Genomic DNA, 16,086 nt, shown 5'->3' on the forward strand with positions numbered 1-16,086 from the left:
GCAAGATATTTCCCACCCATGACCTTATCGGATAATTATTTGTCAGCTACAAGAAATTATTTAGCGATGCGTTGAGTCCTTTACCAGCCTAAAAACTTCTATCTCCCGGATTTAAAACATATAGGTGTATTTTTAGCAGCTATTGACGAACATTTTATTTATTAATGCAAATACTGTATGTTATGTTGATATTGATATTAACATATACACCGTTCTAACAGTAGGGGGCAGCAGTTTTGAACTCAGGAAGGATCCACTCCTCGAATGAACTGTCCGATCGGAAGTGATCTTATTTTGACACATTTTGTTGACATCCGGTGATGTGACACGGCAAGACACGTTGGGCTACAATCTCGTAAAGGACAATAACATCATGAATTTGTGTGGACATGATACATCATCTCCAGCGTGGAGGCTAACGTATGCTAGCTGTTATGATATGACGACGAGGGGAAAAGATGCTTGGAGCAGGTGAAAGTGAAAACGACACGGTTTCATTTTGGTGCCTTCGGCTATAAGAGAAACGAGTAACATTTTCCTCGTGAATAAAATGGTTGGAGACGATGTGCAATGGCCCTTGGTTTACGACTTAGCTTTTTTTTTTTTACTTTCAAAGGGGAATAGCCTTTATGACGGTAACATCTGACTGAAAGGACTCACCATACAGTAGGTTGGAGGCATGAAGGCAGGGAAAATCAGAGAGAGTGCTCTCTTCGAGGACCTGGAGTTTCCTTCTGATGAGTCGTCCCTGTTTTGTGACAGCTCCACGCCCATCTCCAGACTCCAGGGCCAAATCACTTGGCTCCGCCCACAGGTCAGACGCAGTCCAGGGGCGCAAGACGACTGTCAATGTCCTACCCTGTCAGTGTTAAAGTTGGAATATAAATTTCACTTTTCAAAATTAACTAATACATTTTCCACAGTTTTCTAATTGATTGAAATGCACCTGGATGCAGGACTCGAACCATCTTGCTAAGTTACTAACAATAGAATCAGTTTTTGATCTGTTGCACCATTTTTTCCCCCCCATTTTCAGGAGATCTGCCAATCACCGGTTTTATTTCCTCACAACATCCATCTGAGTCATGCCAAGCAAGGCTTGTTGGGAGATTGTTGGTTTCTGTGTGCATGCTCGGTGCTGCTCAAGAACAAACATCTTCTGGACAGGGTACAGGAAACAATCCCCAACCATGACAATAATCAACCTTTCTGTGCTAGATTATTATTTTAATATCTTACCTTTTTTGTAGGTATTTCCTCGGCACCAGCCCTTGTGGAGCGACAGCAACTACAGAGGCTCTTTTTACTTTCACTTTTGGGAGATGGGACACTGGACAGAGGTGACCATCGATGACCGCCTGCCTTGTGTCGATTCGGCTCTCTGCTTCTCCCACTGCCACGCCCCCTCTGCCTTCTGGGTGGCTCTGCTGGAAAAAGCATATGCCAAGTAAGTCGCCAGACAGATTGTACTTCTCCAAAGCGGGATTATTATTTTAGGCTAAATGGAGTTCTCCTCGTTTTTAAGACATCGCGGCTCATACGAGCGACTGTGGGCCGGGCAGGTGTCTGAGGCCTTGGTGGACTTAACCGGAGGTCTTGCAGAGTGTTGGAGCTGGTCTCGCTTTGGTTCAGAGGAGGAGCAGCACACATCAGAGAAGAACCACGACCAGACCATGAAGAAAAGGCTGAAACTGGACCTCATCTATCCACTGAGAGCCACTTGTGCACTCAGTTGCTCCACTCAAAGCATCCCAGGTGGTGTGTTTTGTTCACCTTTAATATTTTCATGACATCATCATGTCACTTTCTGTTAGGAGGCAACGAGCTGGGTCAGCACCATGCCATGGCTGTGGTAGAGTGGCTGGATGTGAAGACGCTAGCAGGAAGCCCGGTGCGACTGTTCAGAATCACAAACCCATGGGGGAGGTGCTGCTGGGGCGGAGCCTGGACAGAGGGGTGAGGTTAGATAGTTATTTAGATGATGCAGTGAGTAGACAGAAGATTATTAGTTAACAAGATCCTGGAATGTTTTTTGTCTGACAATCCAATAACCTCAGTGATTTAAAAAAATAAATAAATTATGCATGCTCTGTTTTTGCTCAGTTCTTCTCTCCCTTTGCAGCGGTTCGGGATGGCATTTGCTGGATTCAGTTGATGCTTTGGACATTCAAGCCAGGACGGCTCAGGGTGAATTCTGGCTGGATGAGACTGAATTTTTCTCCCAGTTTGATGATGTCACAGTAGGCTACCCTATCACTGAGGAAGGGCACCTGCAAAGTATCTACACTGGTAATTGTCTTGTTCCGTACAATAGTCCCTATTTGTTTTTTGTGGATCTTCTCAATGACGTCTCAAACAGGAAACCTTCTGCCTCACCGCCATCACCTGGCCGGTCGCTGGGTAAAGGGCCTCTCATCCGGTGGAAGTCGCAACAGCAGCATCTACGGCACTAACCCAAAGTTCTGGCTCAAGATGTGCGAAAAAGGCGAGGTTATCGTATCTCTGCTGCAGCACGGGAAGCCAAGACACTTTGCAAACACGGAAGACGACGTGAGGCGCCAGCAGTGCCAAGCCATTGCGTTACACATGTGGAAGGTTTGTGCCGTTACATGTTTTTAAGCCATGTGTGTGTGTGTGTGTGTAGTTTGTGTCAACACTTTGTACTTTTGTCAGGTGGAGAAGAAACGTTTGAATCTGAGCCATACTTTGAACAAAGCGCCATGTGCTTCTACTCACTGCCACGCCCACCAGAGGGAGGTGCTGCTCCACGGGCTACTGGAGCCCGGACACTACCTTGTGATCCCCAGCACCTACCGACCAGGAGCGGAGGCCCGCTTCCTCATCAGGGTCTTCTCCTCCTCTACCTCATCCGTCAGGTAAGCACAGCGCTAATGCTAAAATGCTAATCCCTGGTTTGGATTTTACGTACGCTACCGGAGCTACTTTGGATTTTTTTTTTTTTTACCATATTAGCAATATTTTGAGATAATAAGTGGCCTCACTCTGGTGAAAATGACAAACCAGTGTGATAATCTGAATTTTCCACATGTCCTCCATTAGTGCCCTGAAGAACCCGGCACCTCTCCTGCCATCAATTACAAACGGAGAGTGGGAGACCAATCACTTCCGGGGCTCGTGGGTGGAGGGAAGGTCCGCCGGCGGAAGCAGGAACTTCCCATCCCACATCCACAATCCTCACTTCCCATTTACCGTTTGCGACGAGCCGATTTTGCCGGGCCTCAACGTGAAGGTGAACCTGCGCCAGAACCGTGCCGACGCTGATCTGCTCCCCATCGGCTTTCATATTTATAAGGTGATGCTTCATTCAAGCATTTCAAATAACATTGAAGTCTGACTTGGATGACTTACGTGCCTGATCCAGATACCAGCCGGGGAGCAAAATCATTCCATCCCCAGTGAGGACCCCATCGCCAGTTGTGTTCCCCACTGCTACACTCAGGATGTCAGCTTGTCCTGCGCTCTTCCACGTGGAGCTTATCTCATCGTGCCATCCACATACCAGCCGAACTGCGCCGCAGACTTCACCATCAGCCTTGCAAGGAGAATCCACAGGTTAGCTTTGCAACAATTTATTAGTACACTGTAATCAAATACCACGGTCTGTTTTTTTTTCACATTACATTTGACTTTTCCATTCATTTCAGTAAATTAATTGAGAAATACATATTGAGTCATCACTGTATTCATAAAAGTGATCCTGTGTGTGTGTCCTGCAGGAGAGTTATGAAAAGCCAGGAGAAGCTGGGAAGAGCCATTCAGGAGGTTATTAAACGATACCATCTTTGGCAAACCAATTTGTAGCATAACTAACTAGTCGTTTCAGTGTTTTTGTGTATGGACAGAAGATGGCAGTCATGACTAACGCTTGTGTCCTTGTTATGCAGGTGTCTCACATCGCTGTGATGCAAAGCTAGCCGTCTTTGCCGCTTCACTGACGTCGGTCGGATGATGAAAGGACTCCCCCCCCCTGCCCTCCCCACAGAAACTTGTGTGTGTGTGTGTTGCACATGACTTAGTGAGAATGTGTGAGTTGTGGGATGGGAGCTTCCCTTCATCCCCAAAAGCTGAATCTCTGGACCGATGGGCAGCAAGGCACTCATTGGCCATTAGGACATCAGAGGTTGTCGGTGGGCTGGGCTGCTAATGAACTATGACGGGACTGGCTGGTGTAAACAAACAGCCGCCATTGAAAAAGCCGCCACTGCTGTTGCTCATTCAGTCAGTGATGCGCCCGCCGGACCTGAACAAAGGCTCCTCTCATGAAGGTCCTCACAGAAGCGCTGCGGGCAAGGGGTGAGGGGTTGCTCTGCCACCACTGAGCCAACCAAACTGCACCGCCACATAACCGTGCCATACCAAGCCAGGGTTGTCTACCAATCCACCTCCACGAAAGCAATGAAATGCTTTCCGGACGTTCACACTGTCAGCAACATCCATACAGCAGGATGTGATGTCTGAAGCCATCCACAACCTCCAGCTCCCTTTTCCGTCCCCCCTCGGACCACCGCTCTGACCCAAACAGAGCCCCCCGAAGTGGCGGCGAGAGCAGATGACGAGCAGCGAGATGTGAGGGATGAAACAAGAGCTGCGGCACATCAGAGGAGGTCGGCCCGTGTGATGAGGGTGCCAATTGGTTTTGTGTTGAGGCTGTGCGCCTTTGGCAGCCGGTTTGCCTCTTGCTCATCCACCATATCTGTCCTTTTGATGATTGACTGACTGGGAGACAGTGCCAAGTTAAAGAATAAAAGGAGAGTTGTGTTGTACTTCTCATTTTAAAGTCTATGTGAAAAAGAAAAGGTTTATGAAGTTATGCAAGCTAGCATTGATTGCCCACCTGCTATGTATACATGGAATTAAAAACATACCAGGTATGCCAAGGTCCTCACTCAAAAGTCCGCCAAGCCTGCTCCTGTTTTAGAAGTATTGTACAGCTCGGGAACAGCACATATGGCCACGAAGGTCGTTTCCTTCATTTTGTTCTCTTTTCAGCAAACAAATGGCCCGCCATTACATTGCGTGCTATGTCACGTGATACGTTCTCGAAGCTGATTGGCGTTTACTCACTTTATATCCGGCGGCGAGGCGCTCCGCGTTCAGACGCGCTGGCATGCGTGAACTCCATTCACTGTGATTGATATGAAAATAAGAAAATATTTTATGATACTTTCATTATGATGCTGCGTTCACACCAAATTTCACCCTTCAGCTCATGCTGTCTCTTATGCCACGCCCCTTAAAGGCACACATGATGACCGACGCATGAAGACGAGTGCTTAGTATTGTTTTACGAAAAAGAAAGATGTTCTTTATTCAATAAAAACAATAAATGTCGTTCTTTGGGAGGGATGGGACGCACTAAAAATATTTCAGTTCATTTCAGCAGAAATATTTCAAACTCTGTACGATTAAATTCGGAATTAAACTCATTCATAACTAAACCTGGTGTCGCTCCAAGCATTGTAACAATACAATCGTTGAAAATAATTGATATTTAAATCCCATCTTGCGCCATAACGACCAGCGAAGCCCACGGCGATACGCCGTGCGCGTCCACGTCCACGCACCGTGCGCGCCACCCTTCCTGCGGAATTCACTCCAGTCGCCCTACGAGACTCCCATTAGGAACATAATGAACAACAAATTTGATGCGTGAGTACATAAGGCAATATGTGTGCATCGTCTGCAGTCGTGGAAGTTCCCACTCGGAGCTTGAAAGCAACTTAGATGAGTGTTGCTTGGAAAATAAGAGGCGTGTCTGGGGAAAAGCATGCTTTTGCGTTCAATGGTAACCACCAATAAACCCGCGCGAGGTATCGTGCCACATTGCTGTACAAAACGATGTTGTGACACTACAAGTTACCATGTGTCATATTACCCCGGGGATATTCATATGTTGTTAGCTTTAGCTTAGCTCAAGAGGAAGGCTTAGGCCGTAAATCCCCGGTGTGGTAGTTGTTGAATGGCTGGCGAAAGGATGCGGAAACAACGCACGGGTAGCTGTCAAAATGACGATGGGGAAGTTTAAAGAGGTGCACATATTTATTTATGCGGATATTTTCCACTCATACTGATTTGTACCAAGAAGTTTACACTGAGTAAAAGCTTTAAATGTCAATACATACAGTAGAAATGCAAGACGTGTGGTCCTCTGGCTTTTTGCAGAAATTAGAGAGTGAAGATACATACATGCATGCCCGGGTGTGCCTGCAGAACCAGCGAGAAGACTTCTTAAAAAGATCTGACGAGAGAATCTTTACACAGCACTGTGCAGTGGGGTTAGGGTGAAGGGTCATGAAGGATGAAAACAAGTATAATGTATCTTTCCTTCAACTTCAGTTTGAAAGATGATGACAGCGGTGACCACGAGCAGGACCAAGGCTCACCGAAAGACGGTGAGAAGGAAAAGATTGAAGACGATGACAAGGACCAGAACGTTCTAAGGAAGAAGGTACGTTTGCAGCGTCTTGTGCAGGGCCGGTGACAAAGTTTGTTTACAACCACATTACCGTCATCTTCATTTTTTTTGTCGTAGACGGTGATTCCAGGCGCGGGTGAGCACCCTCTTCAGTATAATTACACATTTTGGTACTCCAGAAGGAACCCGGGGAGACCGGCCAGCACTCAGAGCTACGAGCAGAACATTAGACAGATTGGTAGCTTTGCCTCGGTATGTAGGTTCTCATCAAAACAGCTGGACCAGGGGTGGCCCATATTGATGAATTTCATCATCTTGCTGATTTTCCCCAAGGTGGAGCAGTTCTGGCGTTTCTACAGTCACATGATTCGACCAGGAGACCTAACGGGCCACAGTGACTTCCATCTCTTCAAAGAAGGCATCAAACCCATGTGGGAGGATGATGCCAACAAGATGGGCGGCAAGTGGATCATCCGTTTGCGGAAAGGCCTGGCGTCCCGTTGCTGGGAAAACCTGATCCTGGCTATTCTGGGTGAGCAGTTCATGGTTGGCGAGGAAATCTGCGGCGCCGTCGTGTCGGTCCGCTTTCAGGTATATACCCAAAACATAACACAATGTAGATAAAAGCAACATTTCTGACATGGACGCCTTGGTTGGTACTAACTCCTTCCAGGAGGACATCATCTCCATCTGGAACAAAACAGCTAGCGACCGATCCACCACGTCCCGCATCAGAGATACGCTCCGACGGGTCCTCAACTTGCCCCCCAACACCATCATGGACTACAAGACACACACGGACAGCATTAAGTATGTATGTCTCGCATCACTTTCTCTGACTTCTACCACACACACGCATGCATGCACACATTGTAGAACTTGGTGGAGCTGAAATATTTGTAATCACCTCAAGGAATTTCATGAATGTAAGTTAGTCGTACACTACAATCAGCACCTCGTGTTTTGTTTTTACATCGTGCAAAATCAATTTTTTACTTAGGTTGAGAAATTTGTACTCCGTGGCTGTTTGTGTTGAGGTCAATTGGTGGGAATCTGGAATGATCTGTTGCTCCATTGCAGAGCATGGGAAGACTTCCATGGTCTGGTGAATGCTAGCGGCGGACGTTAGCCCTCCTGCCACCTCACACCTCTACAAGGTTGGCAACCGTTTTGTCTGATTTTCTAATCCAGCAATGTAAGCACGCTTGTGGCTTCCTTGTTTGCAGGTGGGTTTTTATATCACGTCGCTGTGGTGGATGGAGAGGGCGGATCGTGTGTCCGGGTGGGGAGGAGGAAACCCGCTGCGTGGATTGACCGAGCGAAGGCCGGCAACAAATGACGGGAAAGAGCACTCCTTCTTTGGCTCCGCTTGGGTGCCACCAGAAAGCCCTTTGAACAGAAGAGAGAAACTTGCATTATTTTTAGTCAACCAGAGACAACGGATGTCTCAGACTGTTTTTTCTTTTCCCTCAAATCGTTTTTTCTAGCAAGTTGAAGTTTAGCGGACTGTTGTTCGGCTATTTGCTCAAAAGCTGTTGACAAAAAGTGTTCTTGGCTGAATTCATCAACCCTTTTCTAATTGTTCACGTCACATGACTTCCTCGACCGCTCTCGGGACTCAAACAGGGTTTGTGGTGGAAGTTCTTGTAATACTGTGCTGTGTTTTAACTGCGATTCTTCTGTCCAACTTGACTTTCTACTGTTATCATTTATCTGTAAAGACAGATTGCTGAAGATTGAATCAGCCAGGATTCTCCTTCTCTGACCTGGAAGTAGAATTCCAAAAAGAGAGGAAAAGGCACACTTACACATACTCGGAAATCTTACGAAGGGACTGCTACGCTGTTCTCAACTAGTCCAAGGAAATGGGCTGTGCTTTAATGCCGTCAACCATTTACAATACGGACATTTTCTGCTTTTATCATTTTATATCCATGAGTGTGATGAATCCACTGAAGTTTTTTTGTTTTGTTTTTTTCCAATTTTCCTATTGGAAAAACTGTAACGCCACCTTTGTTTGGTGGTGACGATTGGGGAAGATGGATGTACGTTAAATGGATGAAAAGCAATAAATATGCAGCTGCTGCTAATAAAGCGTCTGCCTTGAATACTTTCAAAGTCACTGTAAATTGAAAATAAAAATATCTTGTACGTTTAACACCACAGAGAAGAGTATTGTAAAAATTAAAATTTATATATCATAAATAAAATTGGACTAGAATTTCCTCATAGCAGTCCAGAAGATGTTTTCCTTGGCAAAATAAAATTAAGAATAAAGATGTTAAAAACAGAAGTGATTGTTATAATAATTCAGTTAATATTTAAGTCAAATGAATTTGAACATTTTACCTGTAAGTTATCGTCCTTCAGCTCATCTCAAAAAACATGTAATTCTGCAAAAAGAGAAAGACAACAGCAGCATAAGTGACCCTTTCGGGTTTGATGAAACCTAATTTCGTTCTGAAACCAGTTTGGAATTTTTCTTTCATTTGTAATTAGTTAATTGACCGTTAATGTTCCGCATAGCCAATCAAGGAAACTGAGCCAAATGACCGTCCCTTACCAGTAAGAATGTGCCTGCCAGTAGCAACAGTTTAGTTTGTGAATCCATCTCAAGTGGCACTGAAACATTTCAATAAATTCAAAAATGCTCATGTCATTAATTTAAAACACACATGTACATTCATCAAATCTCCTTACCTTCCATCCCAAAATATTCATGGTCCATGTTATGCTCTTGGTGAAAGCCGGGCCATTTCTTCCATATGGTCCCGATGTCCTCACCAATATTGGAGACAATCTAAAAAAAAACAATAGATGTGGCTTTTTGGTAAAAATAGGTGTTTCTGGTAGGTGAGCAATACCTGAAATTGCTGATTTGACAAGCAGCGAATTGGGCAGCATGGGCCTTGAATTCGGACGGCACACGTTCCGTGGGAGTTTTTGACTTCGAAGAGAGGCGTGAACATGCTCCACCTGGCAAAACAGGACCACAAACACACACTTATTACTTGTGATAGTGTTTCGGCCCTTTCTGGCCATGACCTCTCTCTCTCTCCCACCACTGGAACGACAGAATCTCCTGCAGTGAGCAACCTGGCAACCGCCAAGCCGGCCTTGATGCTTGATTGCTCCCATTTTCAGCTGTCATGATTCCGCAGCACCAAAATTGTTTGCTCGCTGTCACAAGAGTTCAAACTGGGACAGGCTTTTATTACGGCACAACGGAGGGAATTTTCATACCAAGTAGATCATCTAAACCTTCGCCAGCTTTGTCTCGATTAGACATCCGGCGTTAAAATTGACATCCAAAGCTAGTCGGTGTTATTCTCGCGTATCCTCTGGGCCCCGACCAATAGGGAGCATCGGTGCATTTATGTCTGATTTTCTTTGTTGTTGTTCTTTGTTGCTATTCTTATGCTACAAATTATTTATGCACTCGACTCTAGTGGTTAGGTCTCGCGTGGGACAAAAGGATTATTTTGGTGTTGCCATTAGTGAGCTTTCCCCGTTAGGAAGGATGCGGCATTCCTTCCCGCTCACGCTGCTTGGGTGCTGTCAATTGCGGCTCCGAGCAAACAGCTGCTTAGTGCTTCTTTGGACTGTGCTATTTCTTGCTCTGGGAGTGGAAAAAAAAAGAACACGTGACACGTGCAGTCTGGGAAAGTTGAGCACAAAAGGCTTCGTTCCTACGTGTGAAAGGAAAAGGCCGCAGGTGTCGTCGTGGCTAAAATCTAATCACAGTAGATGTTCCTCACTACCCATTCAAAGAAATAAAAATACTCTTAATAATCTTCATTCTTTTTAATGCAAAAGATAATTTGTGCTATAGTGGCTCGGGTGTGGCCGACCTTTGGCACACGGTGCCGATGAGCTGCTTCTGGCCCGTGTAGGCGCTTATTTCCATCAGGCAACAGCCAAGGCAGCAGGCATCCATCCTGAGAGGTCTGTCCAAGTAGAAAACCTGGTGGCCCTGCTGGTCGAAGCCCTGCAAGGAGCAGGATCGAGCTGGACCACAACACTGAAGGCACACGCATGAACTCTCTGAAAACAAGGAAGGAAACAGGAAGCTGAAAAGTACATGGAGATATAGTTCATGAAAATGACTCCAAAAATGTACATTGATGACATTTCAATTGATTTACATTTATAAAGATGACATTTAAAAGCAAAGGAAATGTTCGAACTGAGCCCAAACTTTTAAGCAATAATGTAAGTCAGATTGCGCAATAGTACCTTCCACTGCCACAAACAACTGGAACCTGCTGGCTCCCGTGGCAATGCTGTAGGTCCTCTGAGGAACACACTGCGGACCTACAAGTAGAAGCAAATCACTTGGGAGCTGATCCACAAATATACGTTTGCTCCAAGAAGACAGCGCTCACCCTCAAGTTGCGGTCTGGCAGTGATATGAAACTGACTGACATCATCCAGCACGCTCAAAGAGTTGGAGGAGCCTCCCGCGCCATCCTCGCTCCTCGGCGCACCCGGGACCTGCTCGGCTGACATTTGAAAAGCTTTGCATCCGTGTGGGTGAGGTTGGCACTCGCACACAGGAGTGCATTTATTCTGGAAGGCTCGGAAAATCACGCGGATGTGATTCTCTCGTTCCAGTTGGCCGTAGGGAAGAGGTTGATTCGTCACGGTGGACATGGTAGCGAGACCTAAGACGAATCGCACGTATCAAAGTCAAAAACAAAATCCCGTAGAAAGAATCACAAAAACCCGTCGAGTTCATCTTCATTGTTTCGCTAAGTCCCGAGATCACTTTGTTGACCATACAACACTCGTTAAGGATGTTTATGACATTGTAAATTCTTGATCCAGACATTAAACTGCGACGTGATCATTAAAAGTGATGTCGTAAAATAGTTTTTAAAAGTTCTTTGCTTACCTTCAGTGGTCAGGCCCCCATCCTTGTTCAGACATTGAATGTAAGAGTGAGCTGAACCAAAGTGTGTGTGTCCATGATGTGAAGAGCGGGTTGGGTTTGTTCGCTCTGTGTGCCAATATTCACGTAGTAATGTTTGGCTTAGTGACTGTGTGTCTAGAGAGCTTCTCACCCGCCTCTGTTACCATGACAACCGGCCGGATCTGCCTTTTGTTGGGGCCTAAAGGCAGCATTCGGCCGTGTAATTGAAGTCCTGGAGGGGGGGTGGCTCTAAGTCTGTGTTTGTTGGTCGTACCCAAGGTGGCAGGTTGGACACCGAAAATAAAGTTGGCACAAATCAAACCAGGCAGTGTATGTAGCATGATACAAATATAATGAGAAGAACGTCTAAAAATAAAATCCACAAGAGAAAACATCGACAAACAGAATGCAATTTTTAAGGAACATTTTGTTTGTCATAAAATGTCATGTAAAACATAAAACAGGGTTCCTGGATTACAACCATGGAGCTTTTCATCACCAGAAAAACAGTTAACCTTGGTTTGTACTGACTAAAACTGAAGGATCAGTTTGAATCCTGAAAAAATAGACATGAGGTGATCTTCTTCAACCCAGCAGGTCTTCTACTGGCCTGGTATCAGGTAGACGTGTAAGATTTTCTGTCATGGGAAGGTACTTCTTTGGATCCCCCGGGAAGGGCGAAGAAGGCGGCTGGTTGAAGTGACCCAACAGGAAGATGGCGATGGTGCCGACAAAAAAAATCAAAGCCATGACAATGAAGCAGACCCGGTCCATAACCCGGGCGACCCGAATCCACTCTTCATTCTCCTGAGAAGAACAACGACATCATTACTCTGTAAACTACAACAAAGATTGTGAGTCGTTTACGTTTTGATAGGTGTTTTGTTGCTTTGTCGTCTCAGCGATGCGTTTACACGAAGCCACGCACTGTTTGAGTTCCGGGGCAGCTTTAGCCAAACTGAGACCGAGTCGCTCGGCGGTTCCCTCGTCTGGGCCTTTTTCTAGTAAATACGAAGCAAACCTGAATATCATCGCCCTCCATAATGAGGCCTATCCTCCATACTTACCCAATGTTTCGAGGACTGACTTCATCAGTCCGTTTCTCTCTTTGAGTCGGGCAAACATGAGTTCGGTCCGAGCTGTTCTCAGGATATAGTCCTCCGCCTTGTTGATTAGCGTCATGGAGCTGCGGCGCCGACACGGGGCCGGATGTACTTTGTTCCTTTCGTCGACTCCGCCGTCAACTTCGTCGGCTTCAGCGGAGGCGTCGTGATCGGGTGTCCAGGGCTGCATTTGCATCCTCAACAGCCGAGGCAGAACGTTCAGAAAGATCTGAAAGAGAGATACAAGGTGATCTGAATCCATGAAGGGTCCATCTTTTCTTTGCTACCCTCCAACAAAGAAAGGGAAATGTGCTTTATCGGAGTCAGTAATTTAAGGAGCTTACCTTTCTCACTTGGTCTGACATCAGGTGAGTGCTTGGTGTTCTCAGCGAAACATTGAGAACCACCACGCAGTTCATCACCACAACGGTGGTCACCGACATCACAAACATCAGATACCTGCGGTGGAAGAAAGTCATTGTAGAGTGGAAAAAAGAAAAAAATCTCTCCGCTGAAGTAAGCTCAGACTTACTTTCCAATAAGAGGAACCGCCTTGGACGTCTCTGGAACCTTTCGAGCAATGAGGAAGAGGAACACGGTCTGGCCCAGAAGAGTGGCAATGGACATGGTGCACTTCTGGCCACCGGCTGCAAAAGAAGCAATGCTAAGCTTGTGTGTCAACTTTGGAGTCTGAACATTGACGAAAAAGAAACACCTTTGGCGGGTAGGTAGTAAACAAGCAGGCAGAGAGAAGAAAAGAGCACGCAGGGTGCGATGATATTAATGATGTAGAAGAGGGGCTTTCTCTGGATGATGAGGAAGAAGACCAACTCTTGGTATTCCAGGTCGTCTTTAGTAAACTGGCTGTTAATCATCTTCTTTGCTGGCCTGTGTTTGATGGCCCATTCTCCATTTTCTAGGGAAAGTCAAATGGGCCAAAAAGCTTTTTTAGAAATTGAAAAGCAAGTTCATTTATTTATTTATTTATTTATTTATTTATTTATTTATTTATTTATTTATTTATTTATTTATTTATTTATTTATTTATTTATTTATTTATTTATTTATTTATTCATTTAGAAGACAGTGTTCTATTTTTTTTGTGTCACACAGCTCTACCAAGCTGTTCTTTGCTGACCACGTTGTCACGGCAATGAGAAGTGAATGTGGACTAAAAACGTGAACGACAGCATGTTGTGTGCCGATTCGCGATATGTGCGTCGTACCCGTGAAAGCCTCAGGGTCAATGTCAACCCACTCCAGAGTTTGGTTGTCCTCCTTTTTTAGAACAAGTTCAATCTCATTGGCGCTGTAGGTCTGGGAGCTGCACACAAAGACAAGAGATATGGTCTGCCAGCACAATGGAAAACAAACATTTATTTCCTTTCACAGGACAGCAACATGAAAAGCGACTTTGAATGGTACTTTTGTTTCGGGTTTGGACATCGCAAGGTCTATTTCAGGACAAAGACAAGCTGACGTGGGAACATGCTGCTTGGAGCCAGGATTCTAGAAAACTGGAGTCATAAGTCTAGAATAGTTTTTTTTGTGTGTTTTGCTTCTTTCTCAGAAACAGACAAAAAATACACAATTACAGTATTTTTGTAGTCCAGACACACCATGTAGATTTTATAATTTATCTCAAGGAGACTTCTTCTAGTACCGTATTTTCCGCACTATAAGGTGCACCGGATTATAAGGCGCACCTTCAATGAATGGCCCATTTTAAAACTTTGTCCATATATAAGACGCACCGGATTATAAGGCGCACCTTCAATGAATGGCCCATTTTAAAACTTTGTCCATATATAAGATATATACATTTGTCCCGCGGGCCGGACTTTGGACACGCCTGCTGTAGTGGCTCAATATTGGTCCATATATAAAGGCGCACCTGATTATAAGGTCGGCTTTTGAAAAAAATTGGTTTTTAGGTGCGCTTTATAGTGCGGAAAATACGGTATATCAATTTGATAATAATATGGTCGGCATAATATCTCACAAATGTATAAAAAAAAAAAATCTGTATGTTCACATATGCTTGTCTTTTTGTGACATTAAAAACATGAGACCAAGATGGATCACTTCAAAACTTTTGCCATTATTAATGTAGCCTATAGCATGAACAATTTTATTAGTGAGAGAAAATGATTCAAACACCAGTAATCAATCATCATACCCACCGGAAGACCATTGTGCAGTTCTGCCAGTCGAAGGGGAAATAGTTGACAGTGATGGCACAGGCGCTGCGGTAGATGGCGGGAGGCAACCAGTACACGCAGCCGTTAGGAGACACCAACGCGTTGCAATACAGCGCCACTTCAAATTGCCCATCCACGCTGCACATATGTTTTGGGGAAATGTTCATATGGACACTTAACATGCTTACGAGAGATTTGCTCGAATGTCTGACTTGTTCTCCAGGATGACATCAGGGAGCCAGATCATCTTGGAGGGGACGCGAAGCTCCCAAGTGATGTTCTTGTATAAAGCGGATCGAGGTGGCTGGTCCCATCGGAGTCTGTAGTCGCACCATTGCTACGAGGAGAAAAGAAACTTGAGATCATGCTTCGATTCAATTTGTTGTGCTGCTTCTTCGGGTGTGCCTGTCTTGACCACTAGAGGTCAGTATAATACAGTCATGCAGACACAAATGAAGAAGAGTTTTTTGCTGAGGATAAATAATATATGCCTCTGAGTATTGTGACATTGTCTACATGTGTCGCACCACTGTTTTTACAATTTTGTGTGTGAATTGAGTCGATGTACAGCGCTCCAAACTCAAAAAATGTCTAAGTAGTTTTCAAAGTCAGTCTGATGCAGATTACCATTTCAATCCAAACGCTAGTCATCAGGGCCTCCTCCTTTTCATTCTGAAAAGAGAATTATTTATCATTCTTGTATCATCTGTCGCTATGCCCATCAAGATCCCATTCAAAAGTTTCCTCACCAGGGAGATGAGGTTGGTAAGGGTCATCTTGACGGTCACGTGAGTGACATCGCCGCTGTTCTCGACGGGCCGCACTTTCTTGTTGTAGCCTTTCATTAGGTCCTTGAAAAGTTCTCCTTCGAGGTTGAGGGCGAACGCTGCTCACAAACACACACAGTACAGACTGAGGAAATCGAAGCACATTCACAGCAAACGTGCTCTTACCTGTGGTAGAAATCATAAATATCCTCAGGAGAAATGACACGGAGAGAAGAGAAGCCATCTGCACGTGTGTGTGTGTTGATGTGCTGCACTGTCTGACAAAACCTTATGAACACAGAAACACATGCCCACTACTTAATGGACCTGCTGGCTTTGTGGCGTGGGTGTGTGTGGGGGTGTGTTTCCCAGCACAAGCTGAACTTTAATTCCAGTGCTGCATTGTCAGCTGTCACAGCAATACACACACACATGCACACACACAGACACACAATCTTTTGCCAGTCAGACATCTTAAGCGAATAAAATAAGTTATGGACAAATTTATCATTGGAGCCAACACTGAGTCTTTAGTAAGGAAATTAAAATAAATAAATGAAGAAAGAAGACTTGGAGATTAGAAGCTGAGCCACTTGGATGCTTCTTGGGATCATATTTGTCGAGTCGCTACAAGGATCGTTTTGACAGTTTTACAATTTGGATAAAG

General features: G+C 45.1%; 5 protein-coding genes and 1 long non-coding RNA gene across 12 annotated transcripts in view; 2 read left to right on the forward strand and 4 right to left on the reverse strand.

Annotated features, from left to right (window-relative positions):
• camsap2b (calmodulin regulated spectrin-associated protein family, member 2b) overlaps nt 1-798 on the reverse strand; it is a 39,962-nt gene extending 39,164 nt beyond the window's left edge. For both annotated transcript variants that reach the window (XM_061296269.1, XM_061296268.1), the window contains exon 1: nt 661-798. The gene's annotated coding sequence lies outside the window, so the exon portion shown is untranslated. The remainder of the gene's footprint in view (nt 1-660) is intronic.
• Nucleotides 679-4,784, forward strand: capn10 (calpain 10). Of its 2 annotated transcripts, none has more exons than XM_061296271.1 (12): nt 679-814; nt 1,037-1,168; nt 1,251-1,447; nt 1,526-1,755; nt 1,815-1,956; nt 2,123-2,289; nt 2,360-2,595; nt 2,674-2,876; nt 3,061-3,313; nt 3,383-3,573; nt 3,738-3,783; nt 3,906-4,784. In XM_061296271.1, the coding sequence occupies exons 1-12, from the start codon at nt 680-682 to the stop codon at nt 3,933-3,935; spliced, it is 1,962 nt and encodes a 653-aa protein (XP_061152255.1). In that variant the 5' UTR covers nt 679; the 3' UTR covers nt 3,936-4,784. The 2 variants fall into 2 exon arrangements, with proteins under 2 accessions (XP_061152255.1, XP_061152256.1); XM_061296272.1 differs by having other exon boundaries at nt 721-861.
• On the reverse strand, nt 1,805-5,055 carry LOC133166227 (uncharacterized). The gene is made up of 3 exons (XR_009717724.1): nt 4,887-5,055; nt 3,370-3,553; nt 1,805-1,944 (listed from the first exon to the last, which is right to left on the reverse strand). It is a non-coding gene; the product is annotated as an uncharacterized LOC133166227 (long non-coding RNA).
• Nucleotides 5,056-5,622: 567 nt separating this feature from the next.
• eif4e2 (eukaryotic translation initiation factor 4E family member 2) lies at nt 5,623-8,531 on the forward strand. Of its 3 annotated transcripts, none has more exons than XR_009717722.1 (7): nt 5,623-5,670; nt 6,358-6,469; nt 6,554-6,688; nt 6,770-7,027; nt 7,110-7,246; nt 7,474-7,593; nt 7,663-8,531. XR_009717722.1 is itself a non-coding variant. In XM_061296278.1 (7 exons), exons 1-6 carry the CDS (start codon nt 5,651-5,653, stop codon nt 7,550-7,552), a joined length of 702 nt encoding a protein of 233 aa, XP_061152262.1. In that variant the 5' UTR covers nt 5,623-5,650; the 3' UTR covers nt 7,553-7,593; nt 7,663-8,531. The 3 variants fall into 3 exon arrangements, 2 of the variants coding, with proteins under 2 accessions (XP_061152262.1, XP_061152261.1); XM_061296278.1 differs by having other exon boundaries at nt 7,110-7,250; nt 7,517-7,593; XM_061296277.1 differs by having other exon boundaries at nt 7,517-7,593.
• Nucleotides 7,908-11,520, reverse strand: LOC133166223 (phospholipid scramblase 2). The gene is made up of 8 exons (XM_061296276.1): nt 11,331-11,520; nt 10,822-11,100; nt 10,673-10,750; nt 10,288-10,480; nt 9,301-9,412; nt 9,137-9,236; nt 9,000-9,058; nt 7,908-8,829 (listed from the first exon to the last, which is right to left on the reverse strand). The coding sequence occupies exons 2-8, from the start codon at nt 11,087-11,089 to the stop codon at nt 8,803-8,805; spliced, it is 837 nt and encodes a 278-aa protein (XP_061152260.1). The 5' UTR covers nt 11,090-11,100; nt 11,331-11,520; the 3' UTR covers nt 7,908-8,802.
• Nucleotides 11,521-11,664: 144 nt separating this feature from the next.
• On the reverse strand, nt 11,665-15,773 carry chrng (cholinergic receptor, nicotinic, gamma). 3 transcript variants are annotated; one of them, XM_061296274.1, is made up of 12 exons: nt 15,606-15,773; nt 15,402-15,538; nt 15,280-15,324; nt 14,841-14,989; nt 14,635-14,697; nt 13,678-13,775; nt 13,167-13,367; nt 12,984-13,098; nt 12,796-12,910; nt 12,416-12,680; nt 12,216-12,349; nt 11,665-12,155 (listed from the first exon to the last, which is right to left on the reverse strand). In XM_061296274.1, the coding sequence occupies exons 1-12, from the start codon at nt 15,661-15,663 to the stop codon at nt 11,934-11,936; spliced, it is 1,602 nt and encodes a 533-aa protein (XP_061152258.1). In that variant the 5' UTR covers nt 15,664-15,773; the 3' UTR covers nt 11,665-11,933. The 3 variants fall into 3 exon arrangements, with proteins under 3 accessions (XP_061152258.1, XP_061152257.1, XP_061152259.1); XM_061296273.1 differs by having other exon boundaries at nt 14,635-14,790; nt 14,865-14,989; nt 15,606-15,772; XM_061296275.1 differs by having other exon boundaries at nt 14,635-14,790; nt 14,865-14,989; nt 15,402-15,564; nt 15,606-15,747.
• Nucleotides 15,774-16,086: the final 313 nt, after the last annotated feature.

Source organism: Syngnathus typhle, linkage group LG13 (genome assembly GCF_033458585.1).
Source record: "Syngnathus typhle isolate RoL2023-S1 ecotype Sweden linkage group LG13, RoL_Styp_1.0, whole genome shotgun sequence".
In the NCBI taxonomy this organism is placed as follows: Eukaryota; Metazoa; Chordata; class Actinopteri; order Syngnathiformes; family Syngnathidae; genus Syngnathus; species Syngnathus typhle.